Raw genomic sequence first — 13,140 nt, 5'->3', positions numbered from 1 at the left:
CAGCTGCTTTTGTCAGTGACCATTATGAAATGAGTATCCTCTATTGTTCTAATAAATTAAATCACTCAGAGTGCTTCAAGATGGTGGAGAACTATGTGTGTTTGTGTGTGTGCGCCACATCAGTCTGTAATGTTGAGAAACTGTTAGAATTTGTCTAGCTTTGGACACAGTTAAACTAATTGAATGTCATTACTAAAAAAGTATCAGTGTCAACTAACTTACTCATGCAATGGGTAAACACTCATGGACATTCATTTTAAAAGTTTTTAATTATTAGAACAAGTTAATTTCAAATACAAAATACAAAATTAAAACAAACATACTTATTTAAAATACAAAATATACTATTAAAAATAAATTCATAATATTAGGATGAGTTACCTGAGGTCTGACTAAAGCAGCTAATCACATTCACAGTAATACGTGTGTAAACAGCATGACTGACTGCATTCAAAAGCAACACAGTTTCACAGTGAAATGTTCTTCCAAATGAACATTTCTGAGGTGGGGGTGGAGTGTTTTTGAGGTTAGTGTAAAACTGAGGTAATCGGAAGGCCAACACTGTATACTTCAGAGAAATGTTGTGGGCAGTACCTCATGAGCTGCCACTGGTAGCTGGAACATGTTGGCATAAGTCAAGGAGGAAATCCTTTTTCAGAAAAAGGAAACACATCACACATTTGCAGAGCGTGACTATATGGCTAAAGCTTGAAGCTAGGGTAAGCAATGTATTTCAGAAGCATTTTTGTTAAATTTCTAAGAATTCTCTGTACATCCCAATAGCAATGAATAAGCCAAATGCTTGGTCAATAAAAAGAAAATAAATCTAAAGATAAATCATCTATGGCAGTCGCAGGTCTGTAAGTCAGTCCCAGGCTGTAAAGGTCTGTAATGGTAAATAGTATTCCATTCTCCTGTAGCAAATTGTAGCCTTAAACTCTTCGCAACTCCAAATATAAAGGAAAAAACGAAACAAAAATCACTGAAATGATATTACTTACCATACTATGGTCTCCAATAAACCACTAATGGATCAGCGTTTTTACATGGCCCCTATATGTGCTGCTGAACTTCAGTAACACTTGAAATAATAACTTGCCAGTGCGGAAAAGGATATCATGCGCTCCTGCTCCAGGTGCGTGAGAAGCTTTTCCAGGGGTGCGTAGCGTCGCAGCGTGCTGACTGAACCGATCATGATGAGCTTGTGCTTTGCTCGGGTGATGGCCACATTCAGCCTCCTCCAGTCCTTCAGTAGCTCCCCCATCTGGACAAAAAAAGCATTACATTTGGTGCCATGTTTTCATAAAGAGACTAACTGAGGCCAGCTCTTCCATCACCACAACTGAAGCAGTAGAGGCTGCCTGAAGAGTTTCACTTCCATATCAGACTGTAATACATACGCAGGCTGATATCCTGGGAGCTGAGAAGTCTGTGTTGTACAGCTCCATTATTTGTCTCTACTAGGAAAAAAGTTCTCTACTCACATTAGCCTCCAGGCTACTCCTGACAAAAGACACGATGATGACACTCTTGTCGCGGCCCTGGTACTTGTCCACCGTGTTCACCTCCACTGGGCTGAAGGCAGGGCTCGCTAGCAGCCCAGAGATGGTCTTCAGCTGCTGCCGGTATGGCGCAATGATGCCAATGTCTGCCGCTTTACAGCCAGACTGAAAAAGAAGCACCCAGTCAGCAATACAGCTGACATCTCAATGTTTCTATAAATGTTTGTGCAAACCTTATTAAGCCACTTATATTATAGTACCATAGACAATCAAGTCACTTTGAAACGACCCATGTCCCTTCAGCGTTCCCCAAGGTCCTATGTAGTGCTGCCATTGCTGGGACATACGTTTGAAATTACTCAATTGATTTTTCCTCCAATTATTCTCTTCTCTACTATTCTATTATAGAGTAATGTGGTTACAGAGGCTTACATTTTGAATAGCTATACTGATAGCTGCCTAAATGTTGAATAAATGGGTTCATATTTAATATTTACAAATTTGACACAGTAACTTACTTGGCACGGCAGCAACATGCATTATCTTTCATTTAATAAGGAGATCTATGAGGAGATTTATTAAGTTTATTATAAAGGCCTACAATTCTGAGTAATTGTACAATCTATTTTACGTCTGTAAAATGGCTAAGTAAAACAAAGAACAGTGTGAAAAACAGTCCTACAGCAAAGGCTGTGAACCCGTCCTCATTTCATGGTCATAAAAACAGCTCTTGCAACTGCAGCTGATGTCACAGAAGGCAAAGTCCAGGGCTAGACCATAAATTCATGCGCACAAGCTGGATGACACAAAACAGCTCCTCTCTCTTAATCTTAAGTAAACCTCGAAGGTCCACAAATACTGGGTAGGACTTGGACAAATCGGAACCTTGTTTTTGCATGGTGGCACATGAGCAGCATTCCATTACGCATGCCGAGTCAGTGCTAGACCATAACTTAAAAGAGTTTAAGCCCAGCGGGTAAATCCAAAGGCCTTTACTCAAAGCAGATCCTAAACGTGCCAATATAAACAGACCAAAGAAAAAAGGAGAAATGATGAGGAAATATCCATGAAATAAAATACACATTGGACATATCTAACGGGAGGCAAACCCTGCTTTAAATACTAGCCTTAGGCGTCTGTTTGCAATGAAAACCAATTTACTATCCAAAGGACATCAATAGCGATAGAGACCAAAACATCTTCTGAAGGTATGACACTACCGACATAACTAATTACGTGACCTCCCAGGACCTTACCTTAAGCAGTAGGCTGACTACAGCATGCACCAGTGTGGCCTCAATCTGGTTGCTGATGCCTCCTTTCTCCACCGTCTCAATAGCAGGGACCTGCAGAGCAAACACCATGAAGATGTGTGCACTCTTTAGGGGACATGTCCTAAAAAACTGTACTAAACTACTCTAAACCTCGACCAATTGAATTTGTTTCCAGGCAGGTTCACATGCAGTCACTTCACTCTTAGACAGCATGGTACATTACAAAAACAAGGAAGGATAGAGTACTGCTTTTATTTGCATTAACACATTTCTTTAAATAACTTTGTGCTTTTCTGTTTCTGTCTGAACCATGTATGTCATTGCTCTTCAAAAAATCAAAAGAACATTGCCTCCGTTCTTCAGGCATATAGTTAAATAGAGTATAGATTAAAAGTGACAGGAGCATTTGGTTATACCTTGGTGGTGTCGAGGAAGCAGACAGGGTTGAGAGGCTGCAAGGCAGCTCGGATCCATGTCAGGTACTCCACCTGGCCTATAAACAGCTCTAAATCCTGTTCGACGCTGTCCCTGGTGGCCAGCTGCAGAACTGCACCTGCTGTCCGCTCAGATCCACACTCGAGCTTCCCCTCATACATCAGTTTGTTACTCAAGGACATGATCTTACTGTGAGAAGAGAAAGCACACCATTAGTCTGATTTTCTTTAACAACACTGCAATAGATTAGCCTGACGATGTCATACTCATGATTCTAGTCAGAATATGAGTCTGATACCGAACCTTTGGGCTGTGATTATGGGGCGTGTTTCAACGAACCAGGAAAGAAAATGCCTATTCGCTGAATTGGATACCTAGAACCAATCAGAGCAACGTAGTATTACCATCTAATAGATTAAACTTTTACCTGATCCCGTAGGAAGGACGGCAAAAACATCTTTTCAATCGACAAATGCCTTGATCGCGTTTCTCTGTTCCTCTTTCAAAATGAATGCGCTGTCAATGTCTGTTGAGATATGCCTGCTCACGTTAATTAATTACCATTAAGGCTACAAGCTACAGTTTATTTCAATGGGTTTTTTGTGTACGCGTTAGCAATGATCTAACAATAATGGTCTAGAGAGCTTTAGTTAAGACAAACAATACTCTGCAACATTCATGTTGCACATGCACAACTAACCGAGTCAATGTAGACATTAAAAAGTCGTGTAGATAGCTTAATTCACATAAAATATTCCCCACTAAGCACCCAAGACGCGGCCATCTTGGTCGGAGTTCGAATCTACCGGTTAATTCAACTCAAGCGTTGGTATCTGTCCATCAACGTATAAAGCCCGCCCTGACAATTTGATTGGTCCGGTTTTATCCTACCGATGAAACTCTCTCCCAATTAGCCCAGAGCCAGACCAAATCTCCCTGACCAAAAATGTTGTGGGCGGGGTTTGGGCTGGTATCCAGGCTAGCAATAGATATGATTCTTCACTAAGTAAAACACACAAAATCTGCCAGAATTTAACTACTAAGTACTCACCTGTTCATCCTGTACTGCACGGTCAGCTGGACCACAGCATTAGAGTGGTGCTCCAGACGCTTGAACAGGCTTTCATCCATACCCAGAGCCCTGGAATCATTGTTACAGTGTGGAGAATCCACCAGAGAGATGTTAAAAATCACTTTAATGGTAAGTGAGACTTCGATGGAATAATTGACCTGCACATGTCTTCCAATTCTGATAAACCTGTAGAGCTCGAGTAATGCGTCTAATGATTACTAAATGCCACTTGATGAACAATACACCCTTACCGAAACACTTTGCAAGACATATTTATGTGTATGTATGAGTGTGGTCTTGAAGAGTGTTTTTCCAACAGAGAACTAGACAAATTGCTACAGTGGAAAGCACATGGAGAACGACGGAGACACCCACCTGGCCTCTGCGTTCTGGACGATGGGGGGCAGCTGCTGGTGGTCCCCCACCAGGACGAAGCGCTGGGCGTAGATGAGCGGCCCCAGGCACACGGGCTGGCTGATCTGAGAGGCCTCGTCCACGATGCAGAAGTCAAAGCGACGCCGGCTGAAGAGGGCATGCTTCACACCCATGCATGTAGTGGCCACGACCAGCTATGGGGAGGGGGGAGGGGGTGAAAATGGATGAGTAAGGAAAAGAAAGGTAAAATGAAAGCATGCAGAATTAGAGACATTTCTCATCAAATCATTGTAATACAGTTGTCAGTAATTGTGGATCAGCAGATTTATGGAATGGAATCTGATCAATTCAAAGGGCTCTTCATCAATATCCTAAAAGTAATTTTAATTAAAGAGACACCTATGCATGCATTGTGTATACTATTCAATAAACTGAGTCAGTTTACATTTCTCTGCCAAAAACAAAACAAAGCCATTTACATTGCATTACAGACAATAAGTGAAGTTTGGATTATGAGCGCTGAAAAAATATGCAAGTACTCCCTTGCTAATCTTATCTGTAAGAGATGAAAATAAATACCCTATATTAACTTTGTTCCTTTCTCAGTGCTGGCGATGGGGCCATCATGCTGGCTTCCGTTACCTCTTTGTTGTAAAGGTGCTCCAGGTCAGTGAGGCTGGTGATGCCTTTGGCCCGACAATGCTCGTCTGTGAAAGGCCGGATGTCTGGATGCACCTTCTGCGCTCGGCCTAACCGGAGGAAGCCAATCTTAAACTTCTTCAGTTTGAGGAGGATGTTGTCGACGGCAGAGTGGGTGTAGCTGGTCAGCAGAACGCTGAAGCCACAGGCGTGGAGAATACGCACCTGAGGGGGTCATCAAGAGACACGAGTGGCCAACTTCAGTTTTGTTTGCCAGGTTGTAAAATGTTTGGTTCTAATCGAGCTCCTGACAACATCTTGTTCTTCCGCATGGTGTTAGCAACATTTTGAACAAAGACTCTTTTGTATTTAACTATCGATTTAGAGCACTGCCAAGGGATATGTACTTTTTTTCAAATGGCTTCAAGGAAGGCCATTACTGCCAGTGCTAAAAATTAAAAGCGAACAAACATCAGTCCTCAGACTCACTGGATAAATGCTACAACACTGATGTCCATGTGAAACATCACATGGCATTTTGCCACAGCAGACACAGCAAGTGTAGTTCATTTGAAGACTAAATATGTAACAGACTTGGTGTGAGCTGCATATACTTTGATGACGGAAGGCGTTCAAAAGCGTTCCTTACCAGGGTGCAAATAGTGGTGGTTTTGCCTGTGCCAGGCATTCCTACGATAAGTGTGTAATCTTTAGATAAAAGCACTTTCTTCATGGCTTGTTTCTGGGGCTTGTTGAGGCCTGTGGCACAGAGAGTACATAGTGGTACAAAGTGTCATTTATGAAATGTGTTTTTGTTTATGTAAAAGAACCCTTTGTAAGGGTCATTTATAGTCTAAAAATCAGGATAAACCTTTTAGGATGTTTGCGACGGTATCCTTGGCATCTCGTGGTAGAACACTGCTCAGGCTGTCAATGAACTGAGGCAGGCGGAAATCCACTATCAGCTCCCGTAACCTTTGGCTGAAACAACACACACACACTCAGTTTCCTGTGAAGGCTCCTTTGAACACTCTACTTTTTGCCATAGACAACACACAGACACACACACACACACACACACACACACACACACACACAGACACACAGACACACACCTACCTTGTTGGGGAATTTTCCATAAGCTTAGAGATGTTTCCAAAGTGGGTGCTCAGTCCCCCTGCTCCCTCATCCTTGTCCAAACAGAACACCATGTTTGCAGGATACTTGGACAGATCCCTGGATGTGCCACAGACGAATGTTAACGTTGACATAAATGTTGAATAACAATGAAAAGGGAACCAATCCAAGTATTACAGTACAAATTCCAGTATGTTTCAACTGAAGCTCTAGTCTACTTGGTAAAGCAGAAACTCACCCTTCTATGTTTTAATGGAAATCAACCACGTCTTCACAATAACACCACACAAATAAACATGATTACCATGTACAGTCAAATTACAGGGCATGCGTGCCACGGACTACACGTATACAGACATCATGACCTCACCGATCCAAAGAGCAGCTCACTCCAGCGCCAGAAATCTCAGTCACATAACCAGCTGACATGGCGATGAGTTTGGAGTCCTGGTCACCAACCACCACTCGTTCTCCGACGTTCAGCCCTGTCAGGGCCTGGGTGCCTCCTTGCCGCTCAAAGGTGTGAAGGTAAACATCTTCAGCCAGTGTGGTCACTTTACCCGTCCTGAGCATCTTCCCAAGACAGCCACCACTGCTCTCCCTACAGAGACACAGGTACCCATGACATACTTTTCTGGTTCAACATGTTATACATGAGTGCCTATTTTTATGAGAAATGCAATGAATTACCTTAAGTAGTAAGAGCAATTATTGCTATACTGAACTTGGAAAAAGGTTTTGAGAGCTGGGCAAAAACATTTGGCTAGGCAATGTTATAATGTGAATAATAAAAACATAAAATAAATAATAATAATAATGAATAAATAAGCGTTAGCCTACCTCTCCTGGGCTGACTGGAGCCAGATGTTTCGGCGGCCTCCTTTGGCCTCCATGGTTCGGGCCTCCAGGGCGCAGAGCAGAACCCAATGGCTGAAGTACTGCAGGTGGGGCTGGGTGAGGTGCTGGCTCTCTAGCTCCAGGAAGGGCTGTTGGGGGCTGCCCGCTGGGTCGGTCTCCAGTGCTCTGAGGAAGATGTGGGAAAACATGGACACAGTGATTATGTAGCACAGGAGAACAAGAGCGTTTCTAAAGGAGACACAAACAAAGGCAATTTGACAGACGAAATATTACGTGTGATATGATGTAACACACGTTGTGTTTTTGAAGAATAAACACACGTAGTCATGTGTGCTAAATACCTGGAATGCCTAGAATACGAAAGCCTAGAGTGGAATTACAAGGAGACAGAAGTACTGATAAAAAATGCATGTGCTTACTATTCTTGGGGGGAGAAAGTGTGAATGAATGGAAAGCATACTTTCAAACGACAGAGCACCACACTATGAAACACACAAACAAACACACACACACACACACACACACACACACACACACACACACACACACACACCAGTACAAACTCCACAGCCCATCAGTACAATCACTGAGTTTATTTTGAGCTGAAGCTCACACGGAATTACCCCACACCCACTTGTTATATATGGCACAGTTCTGTTTCTGAGGACAGTATTTGCAGGCCTGCCGATCAGAGATGACGTCAGGTAATGGTGCAAAGCATGTCGTCCCTCCGTCTACTTTCTTCAAGTTGTTGCCAAGGTGGTGTGCCAGCAAATTCCTCAATTTCACAAGCTCTGAATAAACAGAGGGTGAAAATATGCAACGTAAAAACATTATCATATGCGATTTGTTTGACATGTCAGTATTAAGATTACGGGCACCATCAGTACCTCTCCTGTCCATGTGATTTCCCACGATGGGGTGAAGGTTGCCAGTTTTAAGGTAGAGCAGGAACCCAGTCTCAGGATCGCTGCGCCTCTCTTGGCTCATTAGCGTGTACAAGATGACCTGAACCACACACAGATCACTATGAGCCTCATGTTCACATCAACACAACTTTGGAATTCATACAAAAACATCAGAGCATGCAATACACATAGCTTTACACACAAAGGTGGTGATGGGGAAAAACACAAAGCCCCTAAACTGGCCAGTGCTCAGCCAAATGAGCTTAATAAGACCATTCTGCCAAGATATCAATACTGATGTGGTATGCCAGAAAGTCTGCTAATGGCTTGTAATGACCACCAGACACTGGCTAATGAAGGCTGACCTGGCTGCGGTGTTCGATGGAGTTGGACTCCTTGCCAGTCTTCAGCTCCAGAGGCACCACGCGTTCTATTGACCTCCGACCCCGCCTGTGGATGCGCACGCTTGCAGTTACGTCGATCTTCCCCTTCAGGCCGAAACGTGGGGACCAGAGGTTCTCCTCGATGTCTGTGAAGTCCGTGACAGTCACTGTGCATGCACTATCCTGTTTACTCAGGGTCCCATCACTGGGTCTGCAAAGAAAACAGAACAACAAAAAACACAAACAGTACAGGTTGGAGTCGTCACCATTTATTACAACCTGTTGTAATCTGATAGCTGCTGTATTGAGAAATAACTATAACTTAACATTTGTCTGCACTCCCTTTGCATGCAATAGCTTAGAGTAACATCATTAATACATTTTAGAAAATGAAATACAATATGAAATCCAACCACCAGAATAGTAAAACAGATTTAACAGATTAACAACAGATGAGAGACATGCGCTTACTACGTACAGTTTCAGTGTTAGCGGCTTGTTCCCGGCCTGTGAGGAGGAGTCCAAGTAATCTTTGGCCCAGTCTGAAAGGGATGGTAAGTACTCCTCAACGTCCTGCCTCACATCCTCCTGGGAAAGACTAAGGCTGTAGCTGATGAGGATGAGAAAGGGGATGGTGATTGGCTGTTTATAGTTCTTTGTAGATTATACAGGGTTTGCCACTAAGAATGGGACATGGTTTTTGAATCATCTTGCCTCAAAAACTATATCTTCCCTTGTTTTTACCAGTGAATGGTCTCTGTGTGTGTGTGTGCGCGTGCTATAGTTTTAGTAATAGTTCCCAGTGAATATTTCTATTATAACTAATAATATAGTATTTGTGCTAGACAAATCCCCATCATATGTTCCACAGTGGAGTACAAGTGTGCTAAAACCCCAGGCATAAACAAAAGAAATCTATGTGAATCTAAAGCAATCAGAGTGTAATTACACTCAGTTGTGGTTGCAATTCTGTAACTATTGGAAACTCATTGTTTTGAAGAGTCTTACATTTGACCCAAATAGTTTGGGCTGAGAAGGGCATCTTCAGCAAGCTTCTTCAACCTCTCCTCAGAGAAATTCATGGACATGGCTGCCTTCTGAAAGATCTCATGAACTATGTTACCAGTCAGCATCTGTTTGGATCCTCCATCAAAACCCTGGGCAAATGAGATTCGTTTCAACTTACTGAAGAGTGCTGTAAGAGTGACAGCTTGTCAAATGCTTAATTTCTAAGAAAACAATTAACAATAATCTCCAACTATTTACGACCAGGTGTGGTAACTCCTGGGGATTAATGTCTAGACAACCTGATGAAGGATATGACATCTCTGCAGCCTACCTTAAATATCTCTCCCAGCACAGCTCGTCTCATACAGCGGATGCTGTTGGCTATACTGGTGCCAGATATGAGCACGTCCGGCAGCAGGACCAGGAAGCCTGAGTCTCTGCCCATCACCCATGTCCCAGAGACACACTCGCCCTCCATGTGAACAATGTCACCCACCGCAACAGGTGTGCTCTCCCTGACAGACAATACAAAATAAGTCCTGATTAACTACATTTCTGGTGATTTAGAACTTATACTTTACGTTTAAAGCAGAGCATCATTAGAGTATAAGTAAAACTGTACTACCAGCCATCTTTCAGGATGCAGCTCTCTGTGGGTTGCAATGTCTTGGAGGCTGTTATCGTCAAAAGTTTTTCCGGATAACCAGAAGGACCGGTTCGTTCCTGTGTGTCCAGTACCCAGTACCGATTGTGTAACCCAGTCGACAATATTACATGGTCTGGAATAACTTTTGTTTTTCTGGAATGACAAATAATCATTATATTTTGATTACTTTTCGCTCTACCAGTGCTATTGGTTCAAGTGTGCAGATGGGATTTGGACAATTAATTAGAACGCCAAATTTACATTAGAACAAACATCCATGATAGTTTGTTACAAGTATAATATTATCCTTACAACCATACATCTGAATACAATACATTTCCCTCAAACCAGAGCGACAATCAAAGTATTTTCCCCTAATAAAATGCTCATTTTGTATCACTGCTTTTAAGCACTGTTTTGTTCTGCTTACTCAGATTTTGGGATCGGCTTCGGCTCTTTTGGCTCAGTGTGGCTTGGCTCCATCATGTCATCAAACCAACTATCATCTAGTTCCTCCTGAATATCATCCACAGTTGCTTTCCCATCTGTGTCTCGCTCCTTCACTTGATACAAATGTCCCCCTTTGGATTGATGGACAGTTGACTCCATTTTATCCATGGCTTCTTCAGGCACATTGCAAGCAAATGAACAAACCAACTCTTCATTGATGGAAAGACCTCTAGACATGTTATGGTCCATGATGGGTTTTGGTTCTGATATTACAGTGAAAGAGCTTTCACCAAATCCCTTACTTCTGTTGGAACTAGAAGAACTTTGGACTTTGGACAACTCTGTGGATAACTTATCTTTATTCAGTGTCTTCTCCTCCCTCTTGGAGTGTAGAGCCTTGCGTCCCAATTTACTGTAATTCGTAAACATAATCTGTCCTGCGTTATGGAGCTTTGGAGCAAGTTTAGTATTTGGTCCTGGTGTGGTTTTGGGCATTGTACTTTTGGGGCAACGTATCTCCTCAAGGTAATCATCTAGGCCGTTAACAACAGAGGTGTTGGGGTCCTTCAATGGGCTTTGACTGGGTCTCTTCACTGGCATGGGTCTGACTCGCTTCGCTCTTTGGGGTTCATCAGGGGAGAACATTCGCCTTTTCACAGACCCCCCACCAGTGCAGTCACTCTTTGAGTTGTCGTGGTCTTTAGCTTTAGGACTGTCATTCTGCAGAGGCCGCATGGGCATCCTGGTAAAGAGGTTACTCTTGACACCTGAGCCCCTGGAGGAAGGGCTACGGGAGACAGGTGAGCTCGTCACATCATTGAGGACACCTGAGGGATTGTGAGGCTTGATGAGGCTTTCTGGTGTCTCCGGAATAACAATGGACTCAGGGGAAAGAGGGACATTTTCGCTCTCCTCTACCAGGACACTAGTGGAATCCTCAGTCTTAACAGGGACACTCTTCTTGTAGGAACTTGAGCCCACCACCTTAAATGGAAAAGAAAAAAGGGGTTCCATACAATGACTAAAAGAGAAAAGAAAATTGATGATATGGAACATGCACAAAAATGACAATATATTCGTGCGTTCAGGCAGCTGGGAATATTTCTTTTTACAGGACCCATGGTACATCCTGACAAATTGTGAGACTGGGTTCAGATGTCCCACAATGCAGTCATATCATACCATCTAATATTGCCTAACTCCGAAACGAAGCAGTTGACGATAATGTTACTTACCTTTGTGGAGAAAAATGAGGCTATATTCACTTGGAAGCCCCCTTTCGTCGCCTGGAAAACCAAAATATTCTGTCAGTAGGCATAACGTTTAGCCAGGAGCATCGGCCAGTCGCCGGGCTCAAATGTAGCCACTTCAATTATCATAGTTTGAAAGCTAGCATCGGTAGGTAACAAGCCACATTGTTGCCACCTCGACTAACTAGCAGGTTAGGTAACATAAGCTGTCCGCTACTAATGTTATGCTATCCTACCAATGTTTATGTACTCACCAAGCGTTTCTGTGATTTGATTGGCATCGTCAGATCTTGAATGAATGCCGATATTTTTTATCCAGTCCCAGGTTTAACATTCCTTCATATGAATGATGGTCGACATTGTAATGTTTATGTTTCCACATCAAAATGCAATGAGAAACGAATTGTCGTTGTGAGCAGCACCAACTTTCCCGCTGATTGCATTCAGCGCCTGGTGTTTCGAATCGTCTTTCTTATTTGATGTTAAATGACAGGTATAGCAGCTGAGTAAACTCATTACCGCCACCATCTGTGCTGGAGTGTACGCGTCAAAATATTATGTGACAAGATTTAGGTTTGATGCTGAAACGAGACGTTCCTCTTATTAACAATATACGCCTTTAGATCTTGGGACCATTTTCAAGCAACTACATTCACATTCAACTTGATAAAGACGGATAGTCAAAGTAAAGGTGGGACTTCCCCAGAGACGTTCTTCACTGACTTCCCATATCTGATTGGTAAACGAAATGATTAAGACAAATTGTGATAAACCGCACACACAAGTATGGATTGCTCTGAAGAGACTCGATCAAAACGGTTGGTTTTGTGACGCTTTACAAACGCTTACATTCTGTAACTTTTCAATTCCTTTTTAACGAGTGATGATGAAAAAAATATTTTAGGGGTAATGATTTGTTTACTGTTTAATGTCGTGGTTTCCATAGAAACGGGCAGATTACGTCTCCCAGATTTCCAGAAATGATTTCATACAGAAAATGTAATACAATATCCTTAAGTTTAATGTTTATCCCCATCATATGTTCCACAGTGGAGTACAAGTGTGCTAAAACCCCAGGCATAAACAAAAGAAATCTATGTGAATCTAAAGCAATAATAATTATCCTTAGCCTGCACAGGGCTTAACCGACCGATTTTTATGTGACTATGCCACAGGTGTAATTGACAGACGCAGCATGAACTG

General features: G+C 42.6%; 1 protein-coding gene across 1 annotated transcript; it reads right to left on the bottom strand.

Moving 5' to 3' along the window:
• Positions 1-570: 570 nt before the first annotated feature.
• dna2 (DNA replication helicase/nuclease 2) lies at positions 571-12,218 on the bottom strand (the record flags this gene model as incomplete). The annotated part of the gene is made up of 22 exons (XM_080849153.1): positions 571-624; positions 1,118-1,264; positions 1,485-1,667; positions 2,759-2,848; positions 3,193-3,400; positions 4,263-4,352; positions 4,659-4,852; positions 5,301-5,522; positions 5,947-6,056; positions 6,169-6,278; positions 6,417-6,533; positions 6,805-7,035; positions 7,275-7,457; positions 7,927-8,086; positions 8,183-8,300; positions 8,566-8,794; positions 9,062-9,193; positions 9,592-9,740; positions 9,923-10,106; positions 10,217-10,390; positions 10,668-11,671; positions 12,192-12,218. The coding sequence occupies 22 exons, from the start codon at positions 12,216-12,218 to the stop codon at positions 571-573; spliced, it is 4,116 nt and encodes a 1,371-aa protein (XP_080705279.1).
• Positions 12,219-13,140: the final 922 nt, after the last annotated feature.

This window comes from Sprattus sprattus (genome assembly GCF_963457725.1).
Source record: "Sprattus sprattus genome assembly, chromosome: 12".
Taxonomy (NCBI): Eukaryota; Metazoa; Chordata; class Actinopteri; order Clupeiformes; family Clupeidae; genus Sprattus; species Sprattus sprattus.
This window is presented reverse-complemented; position numbering and strand designations above follow the sequence as displayed.